The 23,753-nt window shown below is 44.9% G+C and overlaps 1 protein-coding gene across 3 annotated transcripts; it reads right to left on the minus strand.

Annotated features, from left to right (window-relative positions):
• Positions 1 to 423: 423 nt before the first annotated feature.
• WASHC3 (WASH complex subunit 3) lies at positions 424 to 22,620 on the minus strand. Of its 3 annotated transcripts, XM_075342396.1 has the most exons (7): positions 22,315 to 22,610; positions 21,705 to 21,803; positions 10,598 to 10,663; positions 7,286 to 7,408; positions 5,354 to 5,473; positions 1,821 to 1,885; positions 424 to 952 (listed from the first exon to the last, which is right to left on the minus strand). In XM_075342396.1, the coding sequence occupies exons 1-7, from the start codon at positions 22,363 to 22,365 to the stop codon at positions 874 to 876; spliced, it is 603 nt and encodes a 200-aa protein (XP_075198511.1). In that variant the 5' UTR covers positions 22,366 to 22,610; the 3' UTR covers positions 424 to 873. The 3 variants fall into 3 exon arrangements, with proteins under 3 accessions (XP_075198511.1, XP_075198513.1, XP_075198512.1); XM_075342398.1 differs by lacking the exon at positions 21,705 to 21,803 and having other exon boundaries at positions 22,315 to 22,620; XM_075342397.1 differs by lacking the exon at positions 10,598 to 10,663 and having other exon boundaries at positions 22,315 to 22,619.
• Between the last annotated feature and the right edge of the window lie 1,133 nt (positions 22,621 to 23,753).

Here is a 23,753-nt window from a genome sequence, read left to right on the forward strand (position 1 = left end):
TCTTTGCATTATTTGAGGTCTGAAAGCAATGTATTGTTTTGTTATTTTGACCATTTCTCATTTTCAGAAAATAAATACAAAATATTTTGCTTGGAAATTCGGAGACATGTTGTCAGTAGTTTATAGAATAAAAGATCAATTTACATACAAATATATCTATAAAGAGAAAAATCAGAAAAACTGAAAATATGAAAGTGGTCTCTTAATATTTGCCAGAGGTATATATTGTTGTTGTTATAATATATACACACACACTTTAAATGATGCCAGCATATCAGAAAAACTTTCTTTATTGTAAATAAAATTAAGCTCTGCCCAAAGTGTGTACTTGTCCATTGTATGTGAATAGCACACTCAAATCTCCACTCCAAATCTCAAAGAGCTAACAAGTTACTGCATATCCAAATAAAGAAACAATGAAAATATTCCAGAAAGTAGCTTTTATTAGTAAGCCTATGTGCAGTAGATAATACAAAAAGTGTCCTGGAACATTAGCAGAATTATTGGAAACATCCTTAATTCGTGTTTTTTTTCCTCCTTCACAGACAAGCTTTTCAGCCTAGTTAGTAAAAATAAAAAAATTCTACAATATACACAAATGTGTTTCTTGTCAAATAAATCTGGAGGGCATTATAAAATACTAGGGTGCTGGATAGTTCTACAAATGAGATGAATACGAGGCATGGGTGAAAAAATAACGGAGGAGGTCCTGCCTACACTGTACTCTTCCATGGTTTAGTCCTTTGTATATATACAATGGACTAGTAATGCAGTGCAACCTTCACATAATGGTCATTGAGCTCTTATATACAAGTATAAAGTCCAGCCTAATGTATATTCCAGAGAAGGACGGTATAGCAGATATCAGTCTCTTCAGTCACTGAACGAGGATTCACTGTCAGAGCTGTCGTCAAGTGCAACGTCGCCATCTGGGACAGGGGCATTGGGAGTCCTGAAAACAAGAATGGACACTTTACATTATACTACAATACTGAACTAAAAAACACTAAAGGTGGTGTCACACACAGCGACAACGACGTCGCTGCTAAGTCACCATTTTCTGTGACGTAGCAGCGACGTCCCGTCGCTGTGATTGACATCCAGCAACGACCTGGCCCCTGCTGTGAGGTCACCGCTCGTTGCTGAATGTCCTGGTTCATTTTTTGCTCGTTGCTCTCCCGCTGTGAAGCACACATAGCTGTGTTTGACAGCGAGAGAGAGACGAACTGAAGGGAGCAGGGAGACGGATTCTGGCAGCCTGCGGTAACTAGTAGTTGTAACCAAGGTAAACATCGGGTAGTAGCGTCCGCCGCTCTCAGGCTGCCAGTGCCGGCTCCCTGCACGCGTAGCCAGAGTACACATCGGGTAAATAAGCAAAGGTTTGCTTATTAACCCGATGTGTACTCTGGCTAGGAGTGCAGGGAGCCAGCACTAAGCGGTGTGCGCGCTGGTAACCAAGGTAAATATCGGGTAACCAGGGAAGGGCTTTGCTTGGTTACCCGATATTTACCTTAGTTACCAAGCGCAGTATCGCTTCCACGCGTCGCTGCTGGCTGGGGGCTGGTCACTGGTGAGATCTGCCTGTTTGACAGCTCACCAGCGACCATGTAACGACGCAGCAGCGATCCTGCTAAGGTCAGGTCGTCATCGTGATCGCTGCTGCGTCGCTACGTGTGACCCTAGCTTAAGGACTGAGCTCTGCTCTTAGAATAGATAAAAGTGATCACCACAACTCAGTATGGATGTGGCTGTGACACCTTGTCGCTTTATAGACATTAAAACAGAGGACGGTGAAGAAATAGAACAACTACAGTACTCACTCTAGAAGATCAGGGTTTAGTCCTTCAGAAATCATTTTATTCCGAATAGCCATCACGGGGACACCCTACAAGACAGAATAAGGTTCAGTACAGGAATATACAGGGAACCCACAAATTTGCCATAGAACTTCAGTAGAGACAGAAGTAATTAAGTCCAACTTAAAAGGGGGATTCCAGGAATATCCATTGGTGGCTATCCTTAGGATAGAGAGGGTTCTACCTCTAGGTCCTCAGCGGCCCACAGCGTATCCGAAAACAGGAGCTCATCTATATCAGAAGCTTTGACTTTGCAATCATTGAACCATGATATCTATATCCAGCGGTAAGCCTGTATTAATTATCATTTCTTCATAATTACAGTAAGAGCAGCACAGTCAGGCTTCACGCTTGACATGGATGACAGAAGGATTGTGCACAGGAATCTGTCTGCTGCAGGGACTTTACTGTCACTAACATTAATGGAGAGTGTCTGTTCTCGGACAGCTTATAAAGGAGGACATTATAGCTAGAGTTGACCAAGTACCTAACCATTTGTACTCGCTATACTCATAACGAATACTGTCTAATACTAGCGTATTTGTTCCGAATAACCTGTGCAATGCAAGTGTGATGCCCTGGACAAGCCAGGTAGTCACAGATAGAGCCCCGCACAACACCAGTCCCCTCACTAGGTAACACCAGCAAACCACAAAAACCCTAGTCACTTCGCTCAGTGCTGGATGAGCACACCAGGGGGTGGAGTCAGGCGGTTGGCCACGCCCACCGAGGAGTTCAGAGAGCCTGAGGGAGGAAAAACAAACAGTTCAGTTCAGTTCGCAAAGAGTGAAGTTTGAGAGTGGAGTGAAGGAGGTCATGGCCTGTGTGACAGGCCTGTGACAGACTGACAGGTGCCAGGGTTGGAGCAAACGGGCTCTTCCAACATCCACAAGCCGGGGAGCGGACTCCTGATGCTGCAGGCGCAGGTAGTCCAACAACTCAAACAGGTGCAGGAGAAAGGCAGAGACCACCAACCCGGTGGGGGAACCCGACTGCAGCCGACTGCGGGCACCGACCCCATCATCTTGGTTTACCAGGGACTCGAGTGTTTCATTCTAATAGTGAGTACACCAGTGCCCTCCGGCCGCCCATCTCCCTGCACCGCCAAAACACCCCCAACGGGTCCCAGGGCCACAATCCCTGCGCACGGAGGGGTTAACAACTTGCTGCATACCATCTCCCCCGGGTGCCCCGTAACTGTAGCAGTGGTGTCCACCTTCACCACATCCCGTGGGTGGCGTAACGAACTTAAAACACAGCTCCGGCTGTACACCTACGTCCCCAAACCGCCAACCCCTTTTTCGTCGAAGTGACCGCAGGGCCCCTGGGTTCGGAGACCCTCGAGCCACCCACTGAAGGTCCGGACCCGAGCGGCTCGGTTGCAGCCGAGCACGGGGCGGCACACAAGTCAATGGGGAAAAACTCGCAAAGTGACAAGTAACCCGAATTCTGCACTATTTGCTACTCGCACAAATAGTACGGCATTCAGGTTACTCGTTACTTTGCAAGTTGTTCCCAATTGACTTGCATTGCACAGACTATTCGGAACAAATATGCAAGTATTAGACAGTATTCATTATCAGAATAGAGAGTATGAATAGTTACGTACTCGCTCAACTCTAATTATAACTTAATTTTTACTTAAAAAGGCACACTTTTAAGAGGTTGGCTTTGAGAAAAAAAAAAAAAAAAAAAAGGTTATCAACAGAATTTGTGATTAAAAGGAACAGATCGTGATATATTATCATGGAACGATAGACAGAATTAATAAAGGTAAGGTGGCGCTATTGCAGCTGTTTAGGTTTTACTGTTAGGGTGCGTGCCCACGATCAGTATTTGCACCATTTTGGATGTAGCATGCCTCAGCTGCGACTAAAATGCTGCGTTGCACAGTACAAGCACAGTGGATGGATTTCTAGAAATCCCGTGCCCACTCTGCTTGTCTTTTCCGCAGCAGACACTGACCTGCAGTGCGCGTTTCCAGACCGCAGCATGACAATTGTTTGCTGCTGAATTGCATGCGTCCTCCGTAGGGAGATTAACAAGCGAGAGATCGCAGCGCACTGAACCCTGATTATGGGCACAGTCAGGTGCGCTCTGCTATGGAGATGCGCGGCCCCCGCAGGTCAGGACCCGCTGTCTGATTGTGGGTACATACCCTTACACACTGTGGCATTTCAGAGAAAATATATTTTGAGCATGTGTCTCAGCCTACTAGTGCTAGACAGCTTACCAGCGACTTCTTTACACTCCATTCCCTTTAACTAACAGGTCTTTTTCCCTACACGTGATTCATTCTGCCCATGGTTTAGGCATTATAAATCAGATGATTATTGCTCTTAAAATTAAAAAGAAAACTCTCTCCTGTATAATCCCCAGGGCTGATGCTCCCCTTTGATCATATATATTCAGGCAGTAGCAAACACAGACAGAAGTGGGCTCTGTGCAACAACAATATATGGGCCCTTTTCAGTCCAATAGCTCATCATAATGCTTTGGAGATGGTTGTGGTCCCCTCCCTTACCTCTTAGACCCCTGTGTAACTGCCCAGGTTGCCCCAATGGTATATCCACCCCTGCATCCTGTGCTGTACTTAGAACTACTGCTAAGGCCAGTGACTGGCTGCAGCGGTCATGTGGAGACAGCAAGTTATAGCTACAGAACGGTAAACGAAGGGCAGGCTTAGGGGTACTTTGCATGCTGCGACATCGCAAACCGATGCTGCGATGTCGAGCGCGATAGTCCCCACCCCCGTCGCAGCAGCGATATCTGGTGATTGCTGGCGTAGCGAACATTATCGCTACGCCGGCTTCACATGCACTCACCTGCCCTGCAACGTCGCTCTGGCCGGCGACCCGCCTCCTTCCCAAGGGGGCGGGTCGTGCGGCGTCATAGCGACGTCACACGGCAGGCGGCCAATAGCAGCGGAGGGGCGGAGATGAGCAGGATGTAAACATCCCGCCCACCTCCTTCCTTCCGTAGAGCCGCCAGCGGCAGGTAAGGTGAAGTTCCTCGCTCCTGCGGCGTAACACACAGCGATGTGTGCTGCTGCAGGAACGAGGAACTACATCGTACCTGTCGCAGCAGCGGCATTATGGAAATGTCGGACCCTACACCGATGATACGATAACGACGCTTTTGCGCTCGTTAATCGTATCAAAAAGGATTTGCACACTAAGATATCGACTGCGACGCCGGATATGCGTCACTTTCGATTTGACCCCACCGACATCGCACCTGCAATGTCGTAGTGTGCAAAGCCCGCCTTAGGCTGTTGATGTTACAATCAGGTTAGTCACATCTGCACATTGTGGAAATTACTCTCCGGGTGCATCTCCACATGACAGACATTTCCTCCTCATTTTCCTCCAGAAAATGGGCTAGACTAGACTAGTGCATTCTGTAATTTTATATACACTGATGTCATTTATGAGATAATCTAGTACCGGTATTAGTGCAGATATTTTAATTTTAATAAATATTAAAAAATAAATTACCACTTGCACCATCTTTAGGTATCTGGCATATCTTGGATCTTTTGCCACAGTGGGAACATTTTCAGCCTGTACTTCTTCCTTTGGTAAGGCATTATCATTTATGGAATTCTGCTGGATAACCTATGAAAAGAGCATGTTAGACTGTCAGTGGGAGAGAAGAAAGGCTGCCCTGCTGTCAAAATGGATCTTCTTGGCTACAGAATATAAAGGCGTTAGGAATAGAGTTGAGCGGATTGCTAATAATCCGGGTCCAGCGGATCACTGTCGGGTTGAGACGGAAATCAGAGATCCGATCCGGAATCCAGCCAATATATGTCAATGAGCAGTGGAATCCGGGAAAAGAGAAAGAGAAAAAAAAAATTGCCGAATCCGGATCGTGCACCCGGAATCCCACGTCCGGGTCGGACTCGGATCTGACGCTCAAACCGCGCGGATCCGGATTTTTCCGGTCCGGGTCCGCTCAACACTGGTTAGGAATTTAATCGTTTACAAATACTTTACACTCATTAAACTCCTTAACGTCACCACTTTGTCTTTTCTTCCAGTTTTCCAAAAGACTTAATTTTTGGGGGGCCACAAGATGTGCGAGGGCTTGTTTTTCCAGGCCACATTGGAGTTTTGCATGACACTATTGAACGTAGCAAAATTTTAATGAAATTAAAAAAATATATATTTATATGGTGGAATAGATAAAAAGAAGGACCATGCCATCATTGTTCCTCGGGTTTTGTTCCTATGGCATTCTTTGTGTTGCTATATTCTGAGACCAATCCTATTTTTATTCTATGAAACAGTAGGAGGACTTGTTTTTGCAGGGTGACCAGGTGTTTACTGGTAGCATTTCTGGGGCACAGTCAACTTCTTGATTACTTTTTATTCTATTTTTATGGGCTACTATTGACAGAGGTATATATAGAGTTAAACTGCAGTGATCGGTGCTAGCTATGGAAGCTGCAATTACAGATGGGTGCTTGTTGTAAAATATATAAAATGATGCAGGCTCAGCTCCTGATCCTACTCTATAAACCAGCTCACACTTACATGTCGGGAAGGGTTACAAATCCAGACAATTTAATATCTTCTGTTAAACAAGTTGAGTTTGACATCAGATCACAAAGAGCAGAAGTTGAAAAAGGATCTCAGGTGATATTTAGAAGCATCTTATTACCCTTATTGTCACACAGAGGTTTTTGCAAACATCGCCAACTGTCATGGCGGCTTTGAGATCTGTTCAGACTGCAGATTCTCACACTCGGCCTGATAACTTCTCTGATGTCTATAATTAGTGCACGCAGAGTCGGGCATCGACCAACAGATTGGTAGTTCATGAGAAGGCTAGCAAGAGTTAATATCTGCTGCTCTGCTTGTGAGTCTCCTTTGATCACATGTTGTGGGGGAAGCAATCAGATCTCCTCCCCTCCTATATATGTTGGCTAGATCCTTCCATGCCAACCATAGTTTAACTAAGCGGGTTTTGTGAGATGTTGTGATCCAGAATAACTGGTGGTTGTAGTACTTTTTGCTGTGTGCAGCTGTGGAGTTAACCCTTGTTGTCTTTTTGTTGCTACCTTCCTGCTCTTGCTTTTCTCCCGAGTCTCTCATTGCAAACACACAGGAATAAACAATGTGTCAGAGTTTTGGTTTCCCACTATCTTTATCTGTGTTTCCATCTCACTTCCGTCACTTGCTTCCCTGGCGTGAGGGCGGCATCAGATTAGTTCTGATCAGGAGCATAGCCAGGCACGTCACTAAGGTATCTCCGCTATTAGGGGTAACTCTGAAGCCAGGAATAGCCTAGGGACCCCTAGCGTTAGCATAAGGGACAGCATAGGAGCCCCTGTCTCTCACTTTCCTACAGTCACATTGTGGCATTTATATAGGCAATGATATGATCACAACATGCTAATACCTACCACTTGTAAATGCACCCACCTCTGACTGTGGTGTAGCTATAGTAGATTCTGGGATAGGCTGGGGTTGCAAGTGGCCATTGATGAGGTTACTGGTAGAATGAGTTTCAACTTTAACATCTTCTAGGCCAGGAATAGAAGAAAGCTGAAATAAAACAACAGTTATATGAAAAGCATCCCAAAGTAACCTGTTATTAGAGGAAAGAATCAGGACCATCCTGGAGAAGACACAATGCTGCATAAACAAAGCTCCATAATATAAAAGTAGTACTAGAAAACTATTACCAAGTTATCCCAATAACAACTATAAAATAATTAAAAAAGTTTTTTATTGATGACAATTAAAATACAAAAAAGACAAATGGGACACAGATAATGATAAAAATTAAATAAAAGAACCTGAAGGCAGGGAGAGCAGGTCATGCACCATAGATGATAGAACATATGCCATAAAAAATCACTACAAGTTAGATTATTATAATCTGGCACTTATACACAGTAGCTGCAGATAACAATGTTGTATATTATAACCAATACGGACATTACAACAATGATGCAGGTTACAATATCTTTATATTGGTGAAAAAGAGAATTTTGTTTACTTACCGTAAATTCTTATAGTTCTAATATAACCGCATCAAGGGATGCCCCACTATATGAATCTGCTCACATAACTATACCAGACCTGCTGCCATAATAATGGTGTGACACCGCTCCCCCGCCAACCCCGCCAACGCGCGTTTCCCACCGCTTCCTCAGGGAGTCACGTGACTATGTTTTGACAGGAAAATGTAACCCCGCGCTTTACAATTACTCTCCAAAAAACATGCCTTCATTAAAGTAAATGGAGCCAGGAACTACAGGTTATTAGTAGGAGCTGTGAGTGGTTGCTATAGGAACAAAAGACATTCATAGTATAAGAGGCTTATATGTGAGGTAATAAGATGTCAGTGGGGAGACAGCCCTGGAAAGAGACAGCCCTGGAAAGAGACAGCCCTGGAAAGAGACAGCCCTGGAAAGAGACAGCCCTGGAAAGAGACAGCCCTGGAAAGAGACAGCCCTGGAAAGAGACAGCCCTGGAAAGAGACAGCCCTGGAAAGAGACAGCCCTGGAAAGAGACAGCCCTGGAAAGAGACAGCCCTGGAAAGAGACAGCCCTGGAAAGAGACAGACGGAGCACATTACTTGGCCAATTTAGTTAAATCTGTGTGGAATATCTGTGGTGTTGAAATATATGTTGTGAAATGCTTCTATTAGCTTAGCTTTTGCCTTTTAATAATTACATTTCTATTTGTTTTGTGTTTTTTGTGTGCACAATACATTTTTGTTAATACATTCTATTTTGTTAACAGCAGTTATTAACCCGGGTAGTACAGCTAGTACATATAAAAACAAAAACGTCTCCTATCATTCCCCACAATTTTTGACATAGGACTGCAGATAACAGTTTAGAGGAATACAAATCCTGCCTAAAGAGACAGAGCTAAGTATATACACTTGTAGAGAATATATTATATAAAAGTATATAAATAAAATATTGTATATCGCAATATATATTCACAAATATGAACTCTTCAAAGCTGAGATCTCACAGTATTCCTACAGTCTTCAACTTAAAATTAGTTTGTTATGCAGTCTCTACTAGGATGTGTATATACAGTGGGGGGGGGGGGGATTTAGTCAGCCACCAATTGCGCAAGTTCTCCCACCTAAAAAGATGAAAGAGGCCTGTAATTGGCATCATAGGTAGACCACAACTACGAGAGACAAAGTGAGAAAACAAATCCAGAAAATCACCTTCTCTGATTTGGCAAGATTTTTTTGCAAATTATGGTGGAAAATAAGTATTTAGTCAATAACGAAACTTAATCTCAATATTTTGTTATATATCCTTTGTTGGCAATGACAGAGGTAAAATGTTTTCTGTAAGACTTTATAAGGTTGGCAACACACTGTTGATGGTATGTTGGCCCATTCCTCCATGCAGATCTCCTCTAGAGTAGTGATGTTTTGGGCCTGTCGCTGGGCAACACAGATCTCCAACTCCCTCCAAAGGTTTTCTATGGGGTGAGATCTGGAGACTGGCTAGGCCACTCCAGGACCTTCATATGCTTCTTACGAAGCCACTCCTTCATTGTCCTGGCAGTGTGCTTAGGTTCATTATGCTGAAAGACCCAGCCAAGTTTTATTTTCAATGCCCTTGCTGATGGAAGGAGGTTTGCACTCAAAATCTCACGATACATGGCCCCATTCATTCATTCATTCATTCATTCATTCTTTCATGTACAGGGATCAGACGTTTGCAGAGTAACAGCCCCAAAGCATGATGTGGCCACCCCCATGCTTCACAGTAGGTATGGTGTTCTAGGGGTGCAACTCAGCATTCTGTCTCCTCCAAACATGAAGAGTTGTGTTTCTCATCAGACCATAGGACATTCTCCCAATACTCCACTGGGTAATCCAAAATGCTCACTAGCAAACTTCAGACGAGCCCGGACATGTACTGGCTTAAGCTGGGGAACACATCTGGCACTGCAGGGTCTGAGTCCCTGACAATGTAGAGTGTTACTGATGGTAGCTTTTGTTACGGTGGTCTCAGCTCTATGCAGGTCTTTCACTAGGTTCCCCCATGTGGTTCTGGGATTTTTGCTCCCCGTTCTTGTGATCATTTTGACCCCCCTGGGGTGAGATCTTGCGTGGAACCCTAGATCGAGGGAGATTTTCTGTGGTCTTGTATGTCTTCCATTTTCTTATTATTGCTCCCACAGTTGATTTCATCACACCAAGTTGCTTGCCTATTGCACATTCAGTCTTCCCAGCCTGCTGCAGGGCTACAATTTTGTTTCTGGTGTCCTTCGACAGCTATTTGGTCTTCAGTTTGGAGTGTGACTGTTTGAGGTTGTGGACAGGTGTCTTTTATACTGATAAAAAGTTCAAACAGGTGCCATTACTACAGGTAATGAGTGGAGGACAGAGGAGCCTCTTAAAGAAGAGGTTACAGGTTTGTGAGAGCCAGAAATCTTTCATGTTTTTAGGTGACTAAATACTTATTTTCCACCATAATTTGCAAATAATATCTTGCCAAATCAGACAAGGTGATTTTCTGGATTTGTTTTCTCATTTTGTCTCTCATAGTTGTGATCTATCTATGATGTCAATTAAAGGCCTCTCATCTTAAGTGGGAGAACCTGCACAATTGGTGGCTGACTAAATACATTTTTCCCCACTGTAGCTCTGGCATACAAGAGGACCGGTTCAACATTTAAGCAATCTATTGACAAAAATTATTCACAACCAATAAATATTAGATGTAAACTAAATTAGTTTTAACAAACCTTTGCATCTAAAATGTTGAGTGTTGTTTCGATCTGTTGAATACGAAGTGAAAGGGCGGACAGTTTCTGAAACACAAGCAATAATAGATGGAGAGTTATGCATCGGCTACATTCACCAATGAGTCTGACACCATCCAAGTGCAGTCAGTGGTTTTCTTAGACGGCATACTGACCCGTAGAGTATTAGTGATCCATACACACATAGTTTTAAAAATGGATCCGTGTCTCCGATCTGTGAGATTCAGAGGAATTCTATTCTCATCCACTTTCTGGATCACACTCGGCCTCTAAAAGTCTTTAAGGGTCAATCTAATATATAAAGCTCAGTGTATGTATGTATGTATGTACGGTATGTATGTATGTGTATGTATGTGTGTGTGTGTGTGTGTGTGTGTGTGTGTGTGTGTGTGTGTGTGTGTGTGTGTGTGTGTGGTGTATGTATGTATGTATGTCTGCTAAAGGAATCCGCACCGTCGCATTTACAATCACGAAATTTTGCACAGACACCTCATGTGACCCAGGGAGTGTCGTAGACTATGTTTTGACAGAAAAATGTAACCTCGTGCTTTACAATTAGTCTCTAAAATCCTGCCGCCATTAACCCCTTCACGACCATGGACGGATCTTTCCGTCATGGATCGTGTCCCGGTAAGCCCCGCCCCCTGCCGCGGGCAGGCGGCGTGGATCGGCACACATATCAGCTGTTTTCAACAGCTGACATGTGTGCCTACATGTTCCGAGTGGAATCGCATTCCACCCGGAACATTAACCCCTTAGATCTTGCTGCCAAAGTCTGGCAGCGAGATCTATATGCGTGCGGCCATGTTTTTTACTTACCGCCGCCCCCTCTGGACGTCACGTGAGTGATCACGTGACGTTCCGTGGTTGCCATCGTAGCACTGGGTCATGTGATGACGCCTGCTGCTACGAAGTTTCACTTTCGTTTTTCCTCGGCACGGAGCAGAGGAAAAAAGAAAGTGACTATTTCTGCTGTTTACAGCGGTATAGCTGTGATCAGCAGATAGATAATAGCGATCGGATTGCTGATCGCTATAGCCCCCTAGGGGGACTAGTAAAATAAAATAAAAAAAAAAAAGTTAAAAAAATTTTTTAAAAAATTAAAAAAAAACAAAACAAAAAACCTAAAAAGTTCAAATCACCCCCCTTTCCCCCCATTGAAAATTAAAGGGTTAAAAAATAAATAAATATACACATATTTGGTATCGCCGCATTCAGAAATGCCCGATCTATCAAAATATAAAATCAATTAATCTGATTGGTAAACGGCGTAGTGGCAAAAAAATTCCAAACGCCAAAATTACGTTTTTTGGTCGACGCACGTTTTACGCAAAATGCAATAACAGGCGATCAAAACGTAGCATCTGCGCAAAAATGCTACCATTAGAAACATCAGTTCGAGACGCAAAAAATAAGCCGTCACTGAGCCATAGATCCCAAAAAATGAGAACTCTACGCGTTTCGGAAAATGGCGCAAAACGTACGCCACTTTTATTGGACAAGCTTGTGAATTTTTTTTAACCCCTTAGATACAAGTAAATCTATACATGTTTGGTGTCTACAAACTCGCACCGACCTCAGGCATCATACCCACACATCAGTTTTACCATATAGTGAACACCGTGAATAAAACATCCCAAAAACTATTGTGCCATCACACTTTTTTTGCAATTTTTCCACACTTGGAATTTTTTTGCTGCTTTCCAGTACACCATATGGTAAAACTTATGGTTTCATTTAAAAGTACAACTTGTCCCGCAAAAAACAATCCCTCATATGGCAAGATTGACGGAAAAATAAAAAAGTTACGGCTCTCGGAAGAAGGGGAGCAAAAAACAAAAACGCAAAAACGGAAAGTGCCCCGGGCCTGAAGGGGTTAAACTGAATGGAGCTGGGAGCTAGAGGTTATTAATAGCAACTGTCAGTGGTTGCTATAGGAACAAAATAAACTGTTAGTTGAAGCTTATGTGTGAGGTAATATGATGTTGGTGGAGAGATGGATAGAGACACAGAAAAAGACAGCCCTGGGAAAGAGACAGCCCTGGGAAAGAGACAGCCCTGGGAAAGAGACAGCCCTGGGAAAGAGACAGCCCTGGGAAAGAGACAGCCCTGGGAAAGAGACAGCCCTGGGAAAGAGACAGCCCTGGGAAAGAGACAGCCCTGGGAAAGAGACAGCCCTGGGAAAGAGACAGCCCTGGGAAAGAGACAGCCCAAGACAGACGGAAAAGAGATCGATGGGAAAAGAGACAGACAGAAACACACAGAGACAGACACAGAGATAGAAAGAGACAGACAGACACAGAGATGGACAGAGACTGATACAAATACAGACAGAGATAGAAATAGTCAGACACAGACAGACAAGGAAAGAGACAGAAAGACAGACAGACAGCGACACACAGACACAGACTGGGAGAGAGACAGAGAGACAGTTACTATCCCGGGCGACGTCCGGGTACTACAGCTAGTGTTACATAAAATAGAAGACCCATTACTTGCAGAGCTACATATTCACATTAATGCGGAATTTAAAACATCTACACAACCCTGTTAAAATACAATAATTTTCTCATTTAAAAAGATCACATGAAGAAAAATCATTTTAGAACTCTTTCCACCATAAATAGCCACAAGCTGTAAAATTCAATTCAAAGACAAACTGAAATCTTTTCGTGTGGAAAAAGGACTATAATAACATGATTGCATAAATGTGCACACAATTAAACTAACACTTTGACGAAGTAGCCTTTAGATTTATGACAGCCTTCAGTATTTTTAGGAGTCTCATGGAATGGCACATCTAGAACTGGCAATCCTTCTTTGCAGTAGCATTCTTAAACCCGCTACACACGCTTCAATATATCTCACAATCCGTCGTTGGGGTCAAGTTGTAAGTGACGCACATCCGGCATCGTTTGTGAGGTATCTGCGTGTGACATCTACGTGCGATCAGGATTGAACGCAAAACCGTTGATCGCAAACACATCGTATCATTCTCTAGAATTGAGCGTTTTGTTGCACGAACCTAGTCAATTGTAACGTGTGACATCCCTCATACGATTGTGATGTCTGAGGCTATGTGCGCAGGTGTGCGCTCTGCACCGCAGCTTAAAAAAGGTCCGCTTCAGAGCGCAGCTGAAAAGCTGCGTTCTGAAGCGCCTCACAATGTCTGTCAGTCACTAATCTCTGTCAGTCGGTCACTATCTCTGTCCCTCACTCTCTGTCCATGTCAGTCTATCCCCCTCTCTCATATACTCACCGATCCCCGATGCTGCACGGCGTTCACACTGCTCCGGCGGCTTTTACTGTTTTGAAAAAGCCGGCCGCCCATTAAACAATCTCGTATTCCCTGCTTTACCCGCCCACCGGCGCCTATGATTGGTTGCAGTGAGACACGCCCCCACACTGAGTGACAGCTGTCACACTGCACCCAATCACAGCAGCCGGTGGGCGTGTCTATACTGTGTAGTGAAATAAATAAATAATTTAAAAAAACGGCGTGCGGTCCCCCCAATTTTAAAACCAGCCAGATAAAGCCATACGGCTGAAGGCTGGTATTCTCAGGATGGGGAGCTCCACGTTATGGGGAGCCCCCCAGCCTAACAATATCAGCCAACAGCCGCCCAGAATTGCCGCATACATTATATGCGACAGTTCTGGGACTGTACCCGGCTCTTCCCGATTTGCCCTGGTGCGTTGGCAAATCGGGGTAATAAGGAGTTATTGGCAGCCCATAGCTGCCAATAAGTCCTAGATTAATCATGTCAGGCGTCTATGAGACACCCTCCATGATTAATCTGTAAATTACAGTAAATAAACACACACACCCGAAAAAATCCTTTATTAGAAATAAAAACACAAACATATACCCTGGTTCACCACTTTAATCAGCCCCAAAAAGCCCTCAATGTCCGGCGTAATCCAGGATGCTCCAGCGTCGCTTCCAGCGCTGCTGCATGGAGGTGACCGGAGCTGCAGAATACACCGCCGCTCCGGTCACCTCCACGTAGGTAATCAAGACAGCCGCGCGATCAGCTGCTGTCACTGAGGTTACCCGCTGTCACTGGATCCAGCGGTGGCCGCGGGTAACCTCAGTGACAGCTCAGCTGATCGCGCTACTCACCGCCGCTCCTATCACCTCCACGCAGCAACTGAGGTGAGTAGCGCGATCAGCTGAGCTGTCACTGAGGTTACCCGCGGCCACCGCTGGATCCAGTGACAGTGGGTAACCTCACTGACAGCTCAGCTGATCGCACGGCTGTCTTCATTACCTGCGTGGAAGTGACCGGAGCGGCTGTGTCTGCTGCAGCTCCGGTCACCTCCATGCAGCAGCGCTGGAAGCGACGCTGGAGCATCCTGGATTACGCCGGACATGGAGGGCTTTTTGGGGCTGATTAAAGTGGTGAACCAGGGTATATGTTTGTGTTTTTATTTCTAATAAAGGATTTTTTCGGGTGTGTGTGTTTATTTACTGTAATTTACAGATTAATCATGGAAGGTATCTCATAGACGCCTGACATGATTAATCTAGGACTTATTGGCAGCTATGGGCTGCCAATAACCCCTTATTACCCCGATTTGCCAACGCACCAGGGCAAATCGGGAAGAGCCGGGTACAGTCCCAGAACTGTCGCATATAATGTATGCGGCAATTCTGGGCGGCTGTTGGCTGATATTGTTAGGCTGGGGGGCTCCCCATAACGTGGAGCTCCCCATCCTGAGAATACCAGCCTTCAGCCGTATGGCTTTATCTGGCTGGTTTTAAAATTGGGGGGAACCGCACGCCGTTTTTTTTAATTATTTAATTATTTATTTCACTACACAGTATAGACCCGCCCACCGGCTGCTGTGATTGGGTGCAGTGTGACACCTGTCACTCAGAGTGGGGGCGTGTCTCACTGTAACCAATCATAGGCGCCGGTGGGCGGGGAAAGCAGGGAATACGAGATTGTTTAATGGGCGGCCGGCTTTTTCAAAACAGTAAAAGCCGCCGGAGCAGTGTGAACGCCGTGCAGTGCCGGGGATCGGGGATTGGCGAGTATGAGAGAGGGCTGCTAACTTCAGTAATTTAGGAGATTAGCGGTCACCGGTGAGTCCTTCACTGGTGACCGCTAATCAGGGCGCGACACAGACAGAGCCGCAGCATGACAATGAAGTCGGGTGAAGTTCACCCGAGTTCATTCTGACAGTGCGGCTCTGTCTGTGTCTGCTGTCATCTGCCATTCAGCTCTGCTACATGGCTGTCTGTGTCTGCTGTTAGCGGCCATGTAGCAGAGCTGAACGGCAGATGACATAGTAAAAACACATCCCTACACATTACACACGCTTGGCAAGTCAATAAATAAAAAAAAAAAAAAAAAAAAAAAAAAAAAAGGTGCCCAATGCATACGTCACAGAACACATGATCTAAAGGATCGCACATAACATTGATCAATTTAACATAGACTACTAACGCAAGTGTGACAGCAAATGAACGACCAACGTGAAATCTCATAAGATCCCATATGCAACCTGGGCGTGTCACATCGCAAATGCGATTGTACAACTAATTGCAACGTGTAAAGTGGGCTTTAGTCTGTCACAGTGAGGGAATCTCCTGTGTACAGAGCCCTGCTCAGGTCATAAACAGATTTTCAATTGGATTCAGGTCTGGGCCATTCCAAAATCTTGATCTTCTGGTGAAACCATACTTCAGCTTTTTCCACAGAATCCTGAAGGTTTTGTTGCAAAATTGACGGATATTCAGAACTGTTCATAATTCCCTCCACCTTGACTAAGATCTCAGTTGCAGCTGGCGAAAAGCAACTCCAAAGCAAAATACGGCCTCCACTATTCTTCACTGTGAGTATAGTGATCTTTTGGCGATGCGCATTGTTGTCTTTAAGCCAAAACATACCCTCATCGGAGCATAACATGATTTCCTACATGCTTTTCGCAGACGTATCAGTTTTGGTAAAACCTAGCCAGGTTTTGATGTTTTTCTTGGTAACAAAAGGTTTCCATCTTGCCATCAATACCTCACAGCAAGACTTATGAAGAATACTGGAGATTGTTGTCACATACAGTACACAACCAGTACTTGCCAGAAATTCCTGCAGCTCCTTTAATGTTGTTGTAGGCCTGTTTTGTCAATTTGTGAGGGACGTCCAGCTGTAGGTAATGTCACTTTTATGCCAAATATAAGCTTCTTCTTGATGACCATCTTCACAGTATTCCATGGTATAGCCAATGTCTTGAAAAAAAAAATTCTACTATTTTCTTGATTGACAACTTTCAACAATGAAATTTCTTTGTTGAGTGGTAAGCTGCTTACTGACCATGGTTTGTACTGTAAAATGCAACTAAGAAAATATCAGTAAAGTCCTACTAGAACTGCTCATTTTTCAATCAGGGTTAATCAGAATAATTAAAAGGGAATCTATCTATCTATATATATATCATCCCTCCTATGCCATCTATACGGGCATGTAAGTCATAAGAAGCTGAATAAAATAATACATTGATATCTACAATAATCCAATGTTTTATGTAAGAAAACCACATTGCCTTAATATGTAAATGTGCTGTTTCAGAGAACCCGATAGCGGATACATGCTGCCAAATCCATGGGCAACACGTATCAAGCACTGACTATGACCTCAGCCAGGTTTATTTTACTCTGAAACACTGCGGCAATTCAAAGAAACATACTATAAAAGCCACCGGAGACCAACACCGCAGTGTAGACTAGTCTGGACAGGCAGGTACCTGGCAGCTGCTTCCTGCATGCTATATCGGATTGACAGATCCCTACCTACGTGCATGCATAGACAGAGACCTGTTAATCCAAGGCAGTGGTCGAGAAAAATCTTCCGGGGACTCACTTGTCCGACTAGTCTCCAGCGCGGTTTCGGTACCCGGTGGTTGCTAAAGAATGGTTTCTCTAAAACACCGCATTTCACAGTCAGATGTGCTCAGCTGAGATAATTCAGCCAGGGCCTGATAAATTCCCACAGATTGGACACATATCTGTTGATATGTTCACTGTAAGATCTATGGGCTGGACACTGATTGGGGTGAGACTCTGCCCCAGAGCCTATTTTAAATGATAGGGGGAGTTACCAGTGTGAGACATGTAACTAACACAGTAAAACTAAACTTTGTGTCATAAACATATATGAGCAGCTGCAGCTCCGCTATATAGCAACACTGGCTGTGAAACGGAAGCTGAAGCACTATGAGAGAACAACTGTAAGGCTATGTTCACATTTCCGTTGTTTTGTATCAGTCACATGCGTTGCTTGACGCATGTGACTGATGCGTTGTACAACGGATGACAAAAAACTGAATTCATTGTCGGACTCTTGTGTGCGGGGGCGGAGCGCGAGGGGGCGGAGCCGAGCGGGGCCGTGGCGCAGAGGACGTCAGTGCCGCGGTCTGCATGGCTGGGGACAGGTGAGTGTGTGTGTATACATGCGGAATGCGGGAAGGGGCGGAGCCGAGCGGGGAAGTGTCAGGCTCCCTGCACACGTAGCTAGGGTAAATATCGGGTAAAAACTAAGCAAAGCACTTTGCTTGATTACCTGATATTTACCTTGGTTACCAGCGTACACCGCTTAGCGCTGCCTCCTTGCACACGTAAGCAGGGTAAATAGGTAACTAGGCAAGGCGCATTGCTTGATAACCCGATGTGTATCCTGGTTACGTGTGCAGGGAGCCAGAGAGAGCAGGTGACGCGAAATCCTAGGGATTGCGCTGCTCAAAAAACATTACAAGCTGCGTTCCTTCCGCCTCTCAGTCAGTCGTTCCACGACTGATCAGTCAGGCGGAGGGTGCAACGCAGCATTATCAGTCACAATCTGCCGCTCATACAAGTCTATGGAAACAACGGAATCCGCCCAACGGATTCCGTTGTTTACCAGAGCAGCGGATTGTGACTGATACAATTTAACGGAAGTGTGAACCTAGCCTTAATGCTGTACTGGGTCAGTTATAATCATACTCAACTCTGCAGTCAGATCAGGAGAGCAGGCTGTCAGTTATTACATGTCTCGCAATGGAAACAGCCCTTTCATATAAAAGAAGCCCTGGAGGCAGATTCCCAGGGCAATCTATGTCCGGTTGAAAGGTTTTAACAGCTAATTTACATACAGGAAAAATGTGGATTTCCCGGAAACAAGACATCGGATCACAGATATAAAAGGTATTTTATTCTGGTTCTTATGACCTATATGCCTAAATGGCCAGCTTAGGAGGGATGATCCTACCCACAGAGTCCCTTTAAAATGATGGCATCTATGTACTGACTGCTGATTCATCACAATAACATCCTCGATTATAAGAGGGTGTTCACACTTATGCAACCATATTGTTTTAGTTTTATTCCCCCCTCAAACTGATTTCAGTTTGTTTCTCAATGAATTTGTGCAGATTATGCAGGAGATTAAAGGTGGGAAAAGTTCTGAAATTATTATTCTTGGTAGAAGTTTTCTATTTGACAATAATCTGGCATATTACCAGGAGTGCACTGTAGACTGTATTGTAGATGTTATTAACATTGTATTTAAGGATCAGGGCAATCTGTAGTAGCGATGTCCAATCTTAGAGGAACTATGAGCAGCTCACGTCAATCCCAGCACAGTATATAGGGAGAGAGGGGCCTCGTACGCTTAGCTTTATTTACCAAGATCAGTGTGAAGTAATGTAACAACAGAATGAAAAGGCTCAGGCCTGTTAAACCCTCTTCTGCTACAGCTGAGGGGGGATTTATTATTAAAAAGGTTGTCTAGTTGGAACAAGTTATTGTTGGGGGTCTGACTGCTGGAAGGCACTGTTATACCGGTTACAATGGAGTAGCAGTGTGCACACACAACCTCTGCTACATTCACTCTCCATGGGACTGCTAGAATGCTGTACTCTGCTTTTTCCAGAAGCCCCATACGGCATGAACTGAGCAACAGTCAAGAATATGAACTGCTACTCCATTCTAATGAGGGTAAAAGTGCCCCTTTCTGGTGATACGTGGGGGCCCCTGCAGTCAGACCCCCACTGATCAAAAGTTATCCTTATTCTCTAGATTTTGTTTTAGCCAAAATACCTCTATAATATCATATTGCACATACAGTCAACCTGTTTTTGTTAAATGGCTGAAAACCCTTTAAAGGGAATCTGTCAGCAGGTATTTGCTATTTAGTCCAAGGGCAGCATGATGTATTGGCTGAGACACTGATTTCAGGGATGTGTCACTTATTAGGCTCTGTACTGTTTGTTCAATACAATAAGTATTTTATCAGCAGTAGATTATCACTAAAGGACTAGGAATGCTGGTCCAACTGTGCCCTTAGCAGTGATTAGCAGCTCACCGTCACTTTACAATGTACATAGTGAGCTGAGGTTTGGGCAGAGTTTGCTTTCTGAGCTCTGATACGTCTACGAACTCTGTATCACAACTGCTGCAGCCAGTCATTAAGTGATACATTGTTGGAATCAGATTCTCTGCTCCTATATCATGCTGTTTAACCAGTGTGCAATACAAATCCCTTTAAAACATCAATCTTTAATAATTTATTTTTTTAAAAATTCGCCCAGGTGAAAAAACTCTAAAAACTCAAATACTAATTGATAAAAAGGGAGCTACTGTAGATCAGGTACAGCCCAAAATTCTTAAATTCATAGAGGCAGATATGATAGTAAAAAAGCCAGCCTAATACTTCTCTATGCTACAGTGACCCTAATATGTCACTGTGTCTGGCTCTGCCTATCAACGGAGGCTATGACACCCTAACTTAGCTGGGCGCCCCTGTTCCTCGACGGCTGGCCCTCACTCTCCTTAGTTGATCCTACCAAAATAATGATAGTTTCTGTACCTGATAATCTCAATAGTTAACACATGGTATAATACTCCATTATAAACTCAACTAGAGGGTTAATCACCTAATATCCTAGGTGATGGCGATGCGATTCAATGATTGGCCGCTAAGGATGAGCGTCACGGAAATGCGCAGTGGCGCGTGCCCTGGTGACCCTCCCCCTTAGTAACGGCGATACAATTGGCTGAGTGGTCGTTGGGGCTGCTGCGTCAGAGACATGCGCAGTAGCGCTCCTCAGGAGTTTTGTGTGCTCTAGTGTCTGGTGGAAACGGACATGCGCAGTGACGACCTGGGGACGGTAGCCTGGTATGTTTATCCTCCAGAGTGGACTTCTAGTGTTATGGTCTGGCTTATTTAAACCAATGATTCAATGGCGCCGGCCACTACGACATATGATGCTGGGATCTCTATTCTCTTATCATCTCCCTTGGGCTTCCTGATGATCTGATGACGGGCGGGGAAACGCGTCGAGGCCATGAACACAGCATCAAACTGAGGGAAGTACATTTATCCCCATTGTATCTTGATTGACATGCTGTAAGCTGATTGTGGCAGCAGATGTCTTTTGTCTTGCTCTGTACCTAGATAACTGGTATTGAGGTATTAACCCTCTAGTTGAGTTTATAATGGAGTATTATACCATGTGTTAACTATTGAGCTTATCAGGTACAGAAACGATCATTATTTTGGTAGGGTCAACTAGGGAGAGTGAGGGTCAGCCGTCCAGGAACGGGGGCGCCCAGCTAAGTTAGGGCGTCATACCCTCCGTTGATAGGCAGAGCCAGACATAGTGACATATTAGGGTCACTGTAGCATAGAGAAGTATTAGGCTGGCTTTTTTACTATCATATCTGCCTCTATGAGTTTAAGAATTTTGAGCTGTACCTGATCTACAGTAGCTCCCTTTTTATCAATTAGTATTTGAGTTTTTGGAGCTTTTTCACCTGGGCGAATTTTTTAAAAAATGAATTATTAAAGATTGAGATTTTAAAAGGTATTTGTATTGCACACTGGTTAAACAGATTTTGAACATTCCCATCAGCATTTCTAGTTGTTAAACTTCCTATATCATGCTGCTCTCAGATGAGGTGGGAAAAACCTGGTGATCGATTCCCTTGAACTATCCAGGGTATGGATGGTGATGGGTTCAGCAGATTGTACAAGCCTTTCCATACACTCGATAGTATCAGCACTACCGTGTACTTCAATGGGCTCTACACATTAGTAGGAACGTAACAAACCTCTTCACAAACGGTAGAAAAGCGATTAAGGAACTGAACGGTGTGCAGCACGAACTGGTTGAGGAAAGCGACGGTTCTCTTCTGTTGGATGGCCGGGACCTGTATAAAGAGAAGTGTTACATCAGCAGGCGACATATACAGAACAGTCAGTGTGGTGAAAAGCTCTGAGGTGCCCCTATACCAGGAGGGTAGACCTCTGCTAGCCGGGGAATCACAGGCTTCTCCATGCATCCGATCCGCCTGCAGAATGTGTGCGCCTCTATTCACCTCTATGGGGGATTGGCAGGCTCAGCTTCATGTGATGGTTAGAGCCCCATTCTGGAGATCATGGGGGTGGGGGGGGGTCACATTTTTGGGGCTGCACCTGCCAGACATGGATACTCTCCAGATGCCAACAGTCTGCCCTGTGTGCTGGGATGTGCCCCCTTCATACCCACATAGTACAAGTTTATGGAGATGTATAATCATTCTCTTTTATGAATTTATGAGGCCCATACAGCTACTCCCCAGCCTGGCTGATAACAGTGAACAATAGACTGCACTCAGTTACAAACTAAATGCACAGACCAGTCTCCAGAGATGCCCCTGGCCCCGCTCACGCAGTACCCACCTTAGTGAGGTCTATGCCAGAGCCGACTATGGGCAGCCCATCCTCATCCATCACAGACCAGGGTAGATGCTACTGCTACAGAGTATGGGCTCCATCCAGGTGTGACGTCATTACAACCCGCCCCGATCACATGATAGGGGCGTGTCCTAAATGCAGCCCGACGTTTCCAGTCGGAATACATTATTTTGCTAAGTCCACGTGATAGTGGGTGTCTGCGGGTAAGCTCCCCATATGGGTGGGCTGCAGGGGGAGAGCGAAGCCCCCCTTGCATGATTATAGTGGACTGGGGGAAACATGGCCACGCCCACTAACCTGGAAGTTACATTCTATACATACATTCTAGGCTTAACACAGTAACCTGCCGCGGCACATCCGCTTAGTCAGGTGACAGCCTACAGTCAGAGTCATGTGAGCGGTCACGTGTGAGGGGCGGGGCTCCGCCTGCTGCCGGGCTTGCAGCTTTTGCCTGTGACCCGGTGACTGGGGCTGCTGTGAGCGTGTGTGCGTGCGGTTTTATCGCTGCAGTCGAGGTATATCCTGGGACTAGTAGTCCTTTTTTTTTGGCCACTGGTTGGGAAGTAGCCGTTTAATAAAGTCACAGATTTGTTTAAGATTCAGCACATGCTGAGACTTAGGCTTCCACTCCCACACTTTCTCTATGAAGAATTCTATTATAACCCATAATATGTGTAGTTTGCTATGCTGGGACTTTTAGTACTTTTTTTACAGTGTAAGTGGCCGAATACATCAGGTGCAAATTAGTGATGAGTGAGCACTACCATGCTCGGGTGCTCAGTACTCGTATCTAGTGATGAGCGAGCACTACCATGGTCAGGTGCTCAGAACTCGTATATAGTGATGAGCGAGCACTACCATGCTCAGGTGCTCAGAACTCGTATATAGTGATGAGCGAGCACTACCATGCTCGGGTGCTCAGAACTCGTATATAGTGATGAGCGAGCACTACCATGCTCGGGTGCTCAGAACTCGTATATAGTGATGAGCGAGTACTACCATGCTCAGGTGCTCAGTACTCGTATATAGTGATGAGCGAGCACTACCATGCTCAGGTGCTCAGTACTCGTATCTAGTGATGAGCGAGCACTACCATGCTCGGGTGCTCAGAACTCGTATATAGTGATGAGCGAGCACTACCATGCTCGGGTGCTCAGAACTCGTATATAGTGATGAGCGAGCACTACCATGCTCAGGTGCTCAGTACTCGTATCTAGTGATGAGCGAGCACTACCATGCTCAGGTGCTCAGTACTCGTATCTAGTGATGAGCGAGCACTACCATGCTCAGGTGCTCAGTACTCGTATCTAGTGATGAGCGAGCACTACCATGCTCGGGTGCTCAGAACTCGTATATAGTGATGAGCGAGTACTACCATGCTCAGGTGCTCAGTACTCGTATATAGTGATGAGCGAGCACTACCA

The sequence above is a fragment of the Anomaloglossus baeobatrachus genome, chromosome 4 (genome assembly GCF_048569485.1).
Source record: "Anomaloglossus baeobatrachus isolate aAnoBae1 chromosome 4, aAnoBae1.hap1, whole genome shotgun sequence".
Classification (NCBI taxonomy): domain Eukaryota; kingdom Metazoa; phylum Chordata; class Amphibia; order Anura; family Aromobatidae; genus Anomaloglossus; species Anomaloglossus baeobatrachus.

What these genes read in the sequence shown, in the direction of transcription:
- WASHC3 (XM_075342396.1), bottom strand. Translation starts at nt 22,365, where the DNA reads ATGGATGAGGATGGGCTGCCCATAGTCGGCTCTGGCATAGACCTCACT. An exon ending in TTTCTACCGTTTGTGAAGAG is followed by an intron (nt 10,664 to 21,704) that starts GTTTGTTACGTT and finishes CTTGTGTTTCAG; the next exon opens with AAACTGTCCGCCCTTTCACT. An exon ending in TAGCTACACCACAGTCAGAG is followed by an intron (nt 5,474 to 7,285) that starts GTGGGTGCATTT and finishes CTCTTTTCATAG; the next exon opens with GTTATCCAGCAGAATTCCAT.